Genomic DNA, 12,548 nt, shown 5'->3' with positions numbered 1-12,548 from the left:
ATGCAGCTCGTCTTTTAACTGGAACAAAAAAGTCTGAGCACATTACCCCAATTTTAATTTCACTCCACTGGCTACCTGTACATCTTAGGATTGTTTTTAAAATTCTCTTATTTGCCTTTAAATCTCTTGATGGCCTGCCCCCCCCCCTACCTCTCCGAGCTACTACAACCATATACACCGGCCCGTTCCCTTAGGTCCGCCAATCAGCAGCTGCTTAAGGTACTGAAAACTAAGTATAAATCTAAAGGTGATCGTGCTTCTGCTGTAGCTGCTCCGAAGCTGTGGAACGATCTGCCCTTGCATGTTAGGCCTCTTCTCTCTCTGAATCTAAAAGTCTTCTTAGAACATATTCATTCGCTGAAGCCTTTGGCATTGATTAGAGGGGTTGACTCAATTTGTTTTAACATGTTTCAATTTATTTTAGGTTTTTAGTTATTTATTTTATCTTATCTCGTTTAAATTTTCTTTACTTATGCTTTTAGCATGTACAGCACTTTGTGAACTCTGGTTTTATGTTAAGATGTTTAATGGACAAATGAAACTTCATTACTCGAAGCTGGTGGCCAAAAATATGAAGCGCAGCTTGAATCTAAAAGTTAAATGAACTGCTCTACAGAACCTGTGACGTCTTGATATTTTTTATTCATAAAAAAAAGACTATATATAATAATGTGCAACACACTCTTATAATAGGCTGGGACTACGCCTGTGCTGTGAGGTCCCTGCCTCTGCCTGATTATGTATTTCACCAGTGACCAAAGCTTATATAATACCACACCAACATAAAACCAGGGTTCACAAAGTGCTGTACATATACAAAAAGCATAAACACATAAAATAAAATTGTATCTAATTTAATAAAAGCTACAGCCCCTTTGGAGCAGCCTCCTCAAAAGCACCTCTAAATGTATACTTAGTTTTTGGTGCCTTAAGGAGCTGCTGATTGGTGGACGTAAGGTAGCAGGCAGGTGTATATGGCTGTAGTAGCCCCGAGAGGTAAGGGCCAATTAGAGATTTAAAAATAAAAGAACTAAAAGGTACAGGTAGCTGGTGGAGTGAAATTAGAATGGAGGTAATGTGCCCAGACTTTTTTGTTCCAGTTAAAAGGCGCACTGCATCACAATAAAGTGCGTTACAATAATCCAGCCTAGAAGTAACAAAGGCGTAGATTACTGTCTCAAAAAGCTGCTTTGATAAGACGGGCTTAAATTTAAAAAAGCTCTGACCAAGTTTAAGATCTGCCTTCATGTTAACTCCCAGATTAGTGATGGTTATAATTCTATCACTATATATGTACGGTGCATTTCTTATGTACAGTTTAGACCTTATTAAAGTGGTTTTTATTCAGGAATAGGCAGAACATCTTCTTTTTGTTGCTGACTCCATATCTCAATGTCGCACAGCAGTTCACTATGTCTCGCACAAAAGACCGCAAATCCTGCCAGTGGTTCACTTCCTTATAAACCAAAGAATCAGGTACTGAAGGAGTGATGTGCTGATGAACAAAGCCTCGGCACAGTGTTTCTGAAGCACTGTGTTGTTTTTTTGACACCTGCATCTTAATTCACTAATTAAGATGCAGGCCAGGGCTACTATGAGCCCGAGCCTGAAGGCAGAGTCGGTTTGTGAGGCTGAGGACAAACCGCCCTACGTTTTAAGATGAAGATAATGGCTGGAGAGTAAAAACTGATATAATTTGAGATGGATCTTGGCTGGGTGAGAGAGCGCCCATCAGGATGCAGGTGTGAGGACCGGTTGCTATAGTGACTCTTGTCAGGTGACCCAGACTTCTGTCAGCTTCAGGTTGAAATAGACAGAAATTTGTCTCTGAAATGCTTCCTAAGAGAAAACTGTTGTATAAGGAAACTTCTTTCACCGTGAGCGCCAACAACTCCTAGTCTACAAATTCTTAAATTTTCCTATCTGTAGAGTTTAGTATGTGGATGTCGTGACAGTGTGGAAACAGCCTGCGATTCGGATTTTCACATGAAATTTAGACGGTTTTCACATTGTTCCCTGTGGAAGAGTTGGACGGAGGAGGCAGCGCTTTGGGGACATTTATGAGAGACAAATATCTATCACAATAACCGGGGATGAAAGTGGACACCCGTGGCTATTATTTTAGAGTAAAATGATGGACTTTTTGGTTTTATTTAGCCCATTTTTCAATTTTGTGCTTCTACTTTTTACACTAAAGCTGGCTGATAATTTGGTAATCTAATTAAATTAAGCTCATTCAGGAAGTTCAGCTTTGACTATTTCAAATATTTTTAAACACTTCAGGCAAAATCTTTAAATTTCCAGCATTCACACTGCCAGGAAATGCAAAAATATGTTATTGTACACTCATAACGATAGTTAATAGTGTCCTGAGTTATGCAGCGGTCCATTGAAGATGGGAGAACAAAAGAACCAAAATGCCCCCAGATAAACGTAGACTGAGGTCCTCTGTCTCTGAACTGCCTCATCCAGAGAAAAGTTATTTTCCCTGCTCAGCTCATTGCCAATAAACCATCCTAAATATCACTTAGATTCCCCAGGGGATTTAAGGAAAATAATTGGGCATTTTTTCATGATGACAATGCACCGCTCTACTTACCCTGTCCACCTTCATGATCTGAAACCTCTGGGAGATATCAGCTGTGTTAGCAGGGAGCCTCGAGCGACCTGAGACAAAGCGCATGAAGAGGACACGCTCCTCGTTGGAGAACTCCTCCAGGGTCTGCCAAAACCACTGCACCAAGGAGTGCTGTTCATCCACCTCTCTGTAGCGCACCACCTTCTTGAGCACATCGCAGCAGATCTCCGGCATGCCACAAACCATCTGCTCCAGCTGCTTGGCAGTGAGCAGGGACAGTAGCGGCACCGGCACGATCCACGACATGCCCTCACGCACTGCTGCCACCTGGGAGAGATGAGCCCACAGGAGAAGACTTATGTCCGTGTTAAGGCCAAAGTCACGTTTTATCTAACGGTCAGTTCAGCTAAAGAGACGTTCTTGTTTGTTTCCAGTCCTGCACACAGCTTGCTGTTATTAGGGTTTCCATGTTGAAACAGCAGACAAACACTGTGTTCCTGTATCTGGATCATCTGTTCATTCCCCTGTGAATGCTCAGTGGCTAACAACTGGTGACTGAGAAGTCCTTAGCCAACGAAGTTTTGAAACAGTATGACCAAGACGTACAAGTTCAGTTCAATTTCATATGACCCAAATAAACTCCAAAGGAAAGTCAAGTCAAAATGCTTCCCAGACGTCTATCCGAAGTCTTTAGTTACAACCACAGCTATGGCCAATAAGTGGGTCTTTGACCCAACACAGGTTTAAAACACTTCCACACTTTTTTATGACTTTGAAGTTAATCCATGTTTTTAATAAACACATATTTATTTATTTTTTTAAAAAAAGAAAAAAAACCACACTGTGAAAAGAGTCAACATCGACGAGCTCGTCCTGATGTCTCTAAACAGGAAACTTAAAACACTGAGAATCTGACTCCATCCAATCTGAGGTAAAATAGTAACATTTTACTATTTCCATATCATTGCATGATTTGACTTACAATCGCATTTGTTGCCCAAGGCAGTGATCTGATTGGTCAGATCTGTTTATTCAGATCCAGAAAACTGGAAAAATGGAGTTTGTGCTGTTGTACTGAAGAGGTGAGTCCAAAAAATATTTTTAATACACAAAATATTCGCATGGATTTGACATGTCTGGTGTGTAAAGGCCTTTTCTGTACCTGACGGTCGATTTCATGCAGTCTGTACTCAATAGCTCTTTCCACATATTCCTTCCTGTTGGAGAAAGTGAGAGGGATGCTGTTCCCTCCTGGGATAATGGGGACCATTTTACCATCTGCACTCTGCCCGACAAAGGAATCCAGAGGAATCATCTGCAAAACAAACACAAAAACTGTGAGTACTGGCAAAGAGCTCACTGAGGTTAGAGAACTTCACTTCATAAAGAAAGGACCTGTGATGGAATTACATTAATGATTTAAAAATATACCTAAAATCTCCACATCTCTAAGTCCTAAATAATAAACCTTGGGCCCTGTGGATCAGTGACAATTAATCTTTGTCCCCAGATCTGAGTTTGATAAGACAAACTGCTGTTTTTCTATTTGAACACGTAGTTAAAAAGCAGTTATGTCCATGGCCTAAAAGAAGCAGATCAAAATGAGGCTTTGTACTAGAATATGACAATTATATTATCAAAGAGAACGCATTAGAAAGACAAGCAAAGCATAGAATACAAGTCAATAACGTCTGCAGTCATGGTAAATAAAGGCCACTGTATGGTTTTCTATAAAAGCTTTCCACTAAATCTAACAACCGTTCATTGTTCTGTTCATTTATTCATTTCATCCAACGCATGAAAGCTCATGTGGCAGAAATGAGCTCTCATCTGCAGCGTCTTTTCTTCAGTATTCCTCTCCTCACCCCCATCTGGCTCCTCCTCCCTGAGCCTGCTGGAGGTTTCTTCCTGTTAAAAGGGAGTTTTTCCTTCCCACTTTCGCCAAGTGCTTGCTCATAGGGGGTCTTTCGATTGTTGGGCTTTCTCTGTATTACTGTAGGGTCTTTACCTTTCACCCTATAAAGCCTAAAAGCGCAAATCAGTCTGTGCATAACTATATATTGCTCTGCCCATGTCGAATGTCGGTTGGAAAGATTTTAGATATTGCCCAACGTTAGACGATACCCAGCCCGCTTTGCCAATGTAGCCGCTCCCCCGGCCTAATTCCAGGTTGGACCCAGGTAAGCCTGTCTCAAGCAAAGTAACATTACACAGGTTTTCTTTCATATTTCAACTGTTCTTAAATGTAGACATCTGCTTTTTCTCTGTTGCACTAAAAATGAACCAAACATTGAATTTAATGTTCTATTAAACAACCCCAGTTAACGCTGCTCAATGAATGGATGTGTTTGTGGCTGCTGGCTTGCTTTAGTGTGGTTTCAATATTTAAATGTCTAAGTATAATCCTCACACGAACATACAATCAAAATGCTTTTCTAACCTCATGGAAATTATCCTCCGTGATGCCGCTGTCTTCAATGTGAAGAATGCTTTTGAGTGTCTGCACATAGAGCAGGTCCACTTCCTCCAGGTCCTCCAGCAACAAGGGGATGCAGCACAACTGCTTCCAAACCAAAGGAGCCAAGTGCAGATCCAGGGGCTTCTTGGTGCGGATGGCTACCCCCATAAGAATACCTAAGAATTTAAACTGGAGCATGTGCTCATCCAGGCATGCTGACGGGTTGAGGAGGAATCTATCAAAATCAGAATCAGAATACTTTAATAATCCAGAAGGAAACTATGTGGGTTTCAGTTGCTCCAAGGCAATAACAGTAACAGACTAGACTATTACAAAGATTACACATTTAAGAAATAGCACAATATACACGCATACAAATCGCTCACTTATACATATGAAGAATATTATAGAGGTGAAATGTATATGATTGAAATTTGACTCTAACCTGTGAAACTTTGTCATTCGTTATTTTACTGTAGAGCGTGTGCAAAGGGTGTAATTGTTGCAGTGTGTACGGCGTATTAGATGGAGGAGTTCCACAGGCAGGAATGATTTCCTGTGTCTCAGTCCATGCTCCTGTGACTGGCTAGCAAGTCATGCAGTGTGTGGGAGGTGCTGTCCATCACTGTCCTTATCTTGGACAACAGCCACCTGTCAGAAACACCCTAAGAGAGTCCAGCTCCATCCCCACAACATTACTGGCCTTGCCGAGCAGTTGATTGAGTCTGTTGGCATGCTGTCCCAGAATGCAACAGCATAGAGGATGGCACTGGCCACAACGGACTCGTAAACAATCCTGAGGGAGTGGTGCAGCTCTGGATACGGCTGTAGGTGGCTGAGCATTCACTGCAGTGTCGTAAACAGCCACCAACATTACAAGGGTAAATTCCCTGATCAAATAATACGGCCCGAGTCTTTGATTGTTATGTTTGTTTGTTAACAAGAACAGCAAGCCCTCTTCCTTTCTGCTTACCGCTCGTGGCGCTGTCCCTGTCCGCCCGAACAGTGTGGAAGACACACTGTCCACTGGAATACCCCGGTGCATCCATGATTCGGTGAAACACATCAAGCTACACTCACGATATTCCCTCTGACTCCGTGTCAGCGCTGTTAGCTCGTCCATCTCGTTTGCTAGCAACCGAACGTTCCCCAATATAATAGACGGCAGACACGGTTTGAAGCCTCCGCTGAAAAATGTGGAACGCTTCACGAATTTACGTGTCATCCTTGCACAGAGACCATGCTAATCTTCCCTGTATCATATCCAGTTTAGCGCATGCCAGCAAAGAAATGTCTTTCTTTTATTTCAAACAAAGGATTAGTTACTCTCTTAAAGTCCTACAACTTCCAACACATTAACTGACCTACATGTTTCATTAAGGTCTTCTCACCTGTCTCTGTTGTAGCCAACCTCTGCTGTGGCATTGGGAGATGGGATGAGCAGGTCCACAACTCCTGTCTCCAACTCCTATGGATAGATATACATGACAGTGAAGAAGTAGTAGCTCTATCAGACATCCAGTAAACAGCTGGAATAAAATTTGTTCTAACAAGTCCAGATGTTTACATACCTGACACATCTCTGTGATGGTGTCATCAAAGACCCCTCCTGCATCGTCAGCACCTTCTCCAACTAGTTTGACCTTCCAGGCTCTTGAGGGAAGTCGGAGATCTGAAGCATTCAACTTTACAACTTGCCGAGCAATCTGTACAAAGATTGGTTTACACTTCCGACCTCTGCAGAGTTCAAATGTGATGGAAAACCAAAGTGAAAAGGAAGAAGGGGATTTTAAGTTTACCTTTAAGCACAAAATTATATTTATAACATCAGTAGCTGATGAAGTAGTTATGCATCTATTTTTTTATGCAGTACAACAATTCCATCCTGGAACAGTTTAAAACAACCATTAAAACCTTCATACCAGTGGTGAGTGTATGGAAACCTCTGACTGCAGGCTAAAAACAGTTACCAGTACTGACCGTGTGGAGATGCGTTTGACAGTGATCTGGGGACCGTAGTTCTTGCCCTGCACCATGGTCTTGCCTATCGACCGCACCATAGGCAGCGTATACACTCTGGGAGCCAAAAGGGGCCTTAACTGGCCCTGGACGATTCCCCAGGTACCGGCGTTGTAATGGGAGGTACAGCTCTGCAGAATTAAAATGACATTTAGTATTTACTAATTAAGAGGAGCCCCAAATCTTTTCCCTACATTTGTGCAACGTCTAAACTATAGGGAAGAAAAAATCTTTCCAATTAAGATGTAACATAGTAGTCCCCTTTCAGTCCATACAACACATTTAGTTTGGGATATCACGCCCCTGCATGTTGTGGCTTAAGGCACCTCTATTCGTGCCCTGTGATGACACATATAGACTTCTGTGATCACATTGATCCTGCAGTTCTCACACTTCACCTGAGCGTAAAAACTGAGGGGATGCCGAGTTGGGCTAGCTACTGATAGTTAGAGCTGCTGTCTGCTGGCATGAAGTCAGTTTAGCTGCCTCGTTGGTGTTAGCCTCCACTGTTCAGTTGGTGTGTGGGCTTCCCACAGAGTGGAAATTTCAAGTGTCCTTGTGCAGCACTGTTGCTTTGCATTTTGGCATGAGTACCAAACCAAAGCAAGCAAAGCAGAAATCTTCTGTTTCTCCCGTCCTAATGGGTGCTGTTTGCATGACCAGCATGAGGTTGCCCTGTCTGACTGGGGACTTACCACGCCGGGAAAAGTAAGCCTGTGTATGTTGTTGCCAGCTCCAGGGCTCGACCCTGGAAAGACGGAGAAAGTGCTAGAACGGCTGTTGCATTGCAATACCCTCGCTAGGGTTCCAGCTTTTCCAAATCTGAAGATGAGGAGTATCTGGTCGATGTCTCTGCAAATATCTGGACTGACTGAGGATGAACCACGCGGGAGCACTGGCTAGCCTCAGCGGACGCTCACCAACATGATGACGTGCTGGACATCAGCTTGGGCATTCATCGACATTCTCATGGATGAACAGCAGAGCTTGTTGTTGGCTCAGTGTGCCGCCGCTGCTCCGCTTGCAGGCCAAAACAACATCTCTGTTTTTTCCACGTTTCATCACACAGTGGAGAAGCTCAGAGTGGAAAGGCCATCTACAAATCTCTGGCAGTTTGTGGAGTTTTTCCTTCCAGCGAAGCTGACAACAGAGTATAACTGCCTTCCAGTATTCCCAGACTTTGTCTCCGAGCTAACCACTTCACATGTGTCAAGCCACCGTCTTGGGTTAGGGAATCCCCAGCTATGGACAGTATTTAGAGCTGGACAGCACAAAGAAGGCTGGCTTAGCCAACCCGCCTCCTACGGAATGGCTGTAGCTGGTAAATTTACCGTTTACATTTCTGGAGGCATCCCCATTCCACATATATGGTGTAGCTGATCCCACATCTCTTCCATCCAAGCACTGTACATGCTCTGCATCTCAGCCCGACAAGATTTATAATTCTCAGGCGGGCGCTGCCCATGCCATGAGCTCAGTCACTGTGATACAGTCGCACCAGGTGATGTACCCGGTGCAACTTGGGTCCATTGGTTTCCCCAGACAACTACTTCTACCTTAATAAGAACCAAGTAAAAATGGAATACATTCTCCGTGCCCTTTGTGGTGTGCTCCCTAACAGAGAGATGGCTTCAATAATAGTAGCACATCTGACCTCAGATAGGGACAGTGCTATCTACTTGGATGAGCCAGTATCTGTTGTCAGGTCATTTGAATCTGAACTGAGGAAGAAGCAGACGGCAGCTTTGCGTGATATCATTCCCAGACATGACACAGGCTAGCTGTTCCTCTTCCCACCGCCGAGAGCGGACCGACTGCTGCTAATGTGGGTGTACCACCAGCAAGAGCCCAGCCTCTGGGGTAACTTCCACGCCAGTCAGCCTGGAGCTAAGGTCCACCTTTGGGCCCCAACGCCCAGGAGAAAGACGTCTCAGTCCTCCTAGCTATGGGATTGAGTTAAGAACTGCAGGGAGATGCCAGTTCCCCTATCTGGTGCTGCCCAAGAGGCACTCCTTAAGTCACAAACCCCCCTGCACACAAAAATATATTTTTGCTGTTTCAGGTTGTAATTCCTAGTTCGGACTTGTCAGATGTTCAGGTGACCACAACAGGTAATCCCACGTTTCTCACCCTCATCAGAGTCTGAATTTCAGTGCAGCACAGGCTGCACACCAATCAGTGAGAGCTCCCAGCCGTGTTTCAAGCTCTCAACTTTCTTTGTCCAGTTCAACAGTGGTCTGTTACACAAACGCCCAGACAGGGGCACGTACCCCTTCACTGTTAAACCTATCTCAGTCTCTGCTTTCATGATTTAGTGTTCATTTTCTGTCTCCGAGAGCCACACATGCTGGGGCTGGACTTTCTCTCCAGGCAGGAACCCCAGAGGGGGGAATGAATATTACACCCTTTACTAGTGGCCAGTTGTGGGATCTGTTTGTCGAGGCAAAAGTAGACCTTTTTGCCTCCAGGGTGAAGACTTACTGCCCTCATTCTTCTCTGCAATTGACCACGACGCAACCATTTCCATCGGAGGACTCTGGACAAGGGGCCACCAACCTACTGAGAGGTCAATTTCACCAACTGCCTCCAGGACAGAGTGCTGACTTTTGGCTTGTGTCTGACACACAGTGTTTCTACAGTGTGCTGAGGAAGTCACAAAGCGTGACTGAGACAGGGGGTGTTAATTTAGCTGTATATTTAGGTGACTGGCTCCTTCTAGTGCAGTCAACGCAGGAAGTGACAACACAAATGTCAGATTTTAAGATGCAATCCGAGCTTCATAATAAACACCGAAAAGTGTGTACAACATGCACCTTTTCTGGGTTTATGCCTGAACTCAATCACCCTTACAGCCTTTCAGTTATGAGAGTGAAGGTGTTCAGAGCCTGGACTGTGCCTTCAGTCACTGAGGCTGGAGATGCAAACCAAAGGAAAGACAAATCTAAGTTTAGCCATTTTCTTCTTCTCATTCTGTTCACATCTATGGGAGAGTTTTCAGCTTGTTACAGTCAATGTGTTAGAGGCACTAAACTAACAGTATTTTTCCAGAAGCTGTTTCTGTAGTAGATAAAATACACAGTAAGACATAACTAACACTTAGCATCACTGCCAGGTCAAATATCAAAGGCTGCTAAAGCCTATCATTCAGAACAATATAACTGGTATCACATTACAAAAAATTCTAACAACACATTTTTTACCAAATTTCTAAACATTTTCTGTACAAGTGTCTTTTGTTTTTATTGTAGTCGTTGCCCACCTGGTTGTTAGGGCTGAGGTTGAGTAGTCTCCATGACGAGTACATGAGGTCAGAGAAGTGGTAGAGGAGCCGCAAACGGGCCCTCACTGCCTCGATGCTCACTTCTTTAAGCCCACTGTACTGAGGAGGCACTGCTGCTGGCAGGCCAAGCTGAAGAGGTACAGATGAGCCTGAGGAAGATTAGAGTGAGATATGATCACCCTGAACACTGAGAAGTGTGGGAAGAAAAGTCGACTCATTCATGACAAAAGTTACATTAAAGAGATTTCCTGCTGTCACAGTTATGCTAATTATTGTTTGTTGTGGCAGCCATCCAAAGCTCTGTCTCTAATCCCTTTGACATATTTTCTATGTGATGTGGTTTATAAGGCAGGTTTCTAAGCACAATACATAAAAATAAAACCATTACGCTCTGGTATTTTGTACGTTCCAGCAGCACAGCAGGAAATCTGATATCTGGGAGAAAGTATCAAAATATCAGGAGGCATTATGTGAATTTTGTGTGTCTGTGTAACCTGGTGCTCGAGGCGGCACAGAGGGAGCCGTCCACGCTGCACTATGACAGCGTCCAGCAGAGATCTGATGGATGTTCTTGCCCTGCAGCGTTGTTACCAGTGTAGGTTCTCTAACATGGTTGGTGTGTCCCAGACCCAGCTGCACAACACAGTCATAAGTCAACATTTAAGAATAAGTGTGTATAACAGCTCAAGATCAATTCTGAAAATAAATCAAACCTGACTGCCAGGAATGCAAACAATGCAATGTTAGTATTACCCTGCTGATGATGTGTTGTTGCAGTAGCAATCCTGCACAGTATGAGAGGCACAGCAGGAATTCTGCTTAGACTCAGTGATACCGTAGCACTCTGGATCTTTTGTTAGTCTAAGACAGCTGGCTGAGCGTTTTGTGACTGCTGGACGACAGGCGCCCCTCTCCAGTTGCACACTCAGATTTGTGGAGAACCTCGTGCTAAATATCTTGCAGATGACCTGATTCTGGGTCCTGTGCGAAGCAGAGCAGCTAATCGCTGCTACAACTGAAGGGGTGGCTGTAGCTCAGGTCATCTGCTGCGTTTGATCCCTGGCCGCTGTATGCCAAATATCTGTGGGCAAGATACTAATTCCAATGCTCTCCAAGACAGAAGCACTTAGATCACTAGAAAAAGTTCAAGTTCTATAAAGCGTTATATAAGAACTAGTCCATTTACCAGCCTGGTTCTGCTGAAGGTGTCGTCCTGTTAAAAGTGAGTTTTTCCTTCCCCCTGTCACTAAAGCACTTGCTTGTAGAGTTTTGTTGAGGTTTTCTCTGTTTGGATTATTGTAGGGTCTTTACCTCACTATATAAAGCACCTTGAGGCGACTGTGTTGTGATTTGGTATATAAATAAAACTGAATTCAACTGAACTGAATCTACCAGTCAGTGCAGAGGCCAAGGATGGGCCAAAGACTTCTCTTAGGAGCTTTGAAACACTGAGAGAGTCCCTGCTCATTGGGGGCAACTCATTCTTTTTCTTAGCATTTACAGACCAATCTCAAAATGATCATTTATTGCTAAGAGTTTAGAAAAGGCTATGACTAAGCAGATTACACCAGTCTTAAACAAAGACAGTGTGCTGGAGACATTTCAATCTGGGGCTCATTCTGTTCTTTGAGTGTCCAGTGTCATTTTAATGCAAAGTGACGCTGGAGAATATTCTGATGTGAAACGCTACGTTTGATACCGTCCACCACCATACTTTCCTTGACAGGCTGAAATATTGGGGTGGTGTATCTGGTTCTGCTTTGGAGTGGCTCACATCATATCTGTCTGAATGATACTTTTCTTTGGCTGCTTCTGAGTCCTCGTCCTTTTATCTTAGCTATTGTGTGCCACAAGGCTCTCTATGTGTGTAATATAAGATAGATGACAAGGCTACATTTTCAGTAAATCCATTTACTTCAAATAAGATAAGCAGCAAACAGTCTTATTGAGACTTTGACACTTATGTTCCCACAAGCATTGTATGCATGTTACCTGTCCCTCCGAGTTGCTGCCCCAGGTGTAAACATCTCCTGTGGAGGAGAGTACCAGAGTGTGTTCAGCTCCTACAGCGACATCCTGGATGTGGATCCCTGAGAGACCTGGTACCTGTTGGGGCCGGTTGTGGTTCCTGGCTCGACCCTCTGGCAAGCCAATTAGGCGGTCTTCAACAAAAAAAGGTAAAAATATATTTGAATAATATGGCACGGAAAAAA

At 43.8% G+C, this 12,548-nt stretch overlaps 1 protein-coding gene across 9 annotated transcripts in view; it reads right to left on the bottom strand.

Annotated features, from left to right (window-relative positions):
• herc1 (HECT and RLD domain containing E3 ubiquitin protein ligase family member 1) overlaps window positions 1-12,548 on the bottom strand; it is a 96,474-nt gene that overhangs the window by 1,358 nt on the left and 82,568 nt on the right. For all 9 annotated transcript variants that reach the window (XM_082530525.1, XM_082530531.1, XM_082530528.1 and 6 more), the window contains exons 70-78: window positions 12,328-12,497; window positions 10,830-10,968; window positions 10,315-10,484; window positions 7,017-7,186; window positions 6,608-6,773; window positions 6,428-6,504; window positions 5,019-5,271; window positions 3,741-3,893; window positions 2,600-2,905 (exon numbers count right to left, since the gene is read on the bottom strand). In XM_082530525.1, coding sequence (XP_082386651.1) covers window positions 2,600-2,905; window positions 3,741-3,893; window positions 5,019-5,271; window positions 6,428-6,504; window positions 6,608-6,773; window positions 7,017-7,186; window positions 10,315-10,484; window positions 10,830-10,968; window positions 12,328-12,497 — 1,604 coding nt within the window. The remainder of the gene's footprint in view (window positions 1-2,599; window positions 2,906-3,740; window positions 3,894-5,018; window positions 5,272-6,427; window positions 6,505-6,607; window positions 6,774-7,016; window positions 7,187-10,314; window positions 10,485-10,829; window positions 10,969-12,327; window positions 12,498-12,548) is intronic.

Source organism: Aulonocara stuartgranti, assembly GCF_965226115.1.
Source record: "Aulonocara stuartgranti genome assembly, chromosome: 1".
Taxonomy (NCBI): domain Eukaryota; kingdom Metazoa; phylum Chordata; class Actinopteri; order Cichliformes; family Cichlidae; genus Aulonocara; species Aulonocara stuartgranti.
Note: the sequence above shows the minus strand (reverse complement) of the source record. Positions and strands in the feature narration are given on the sequence as shown.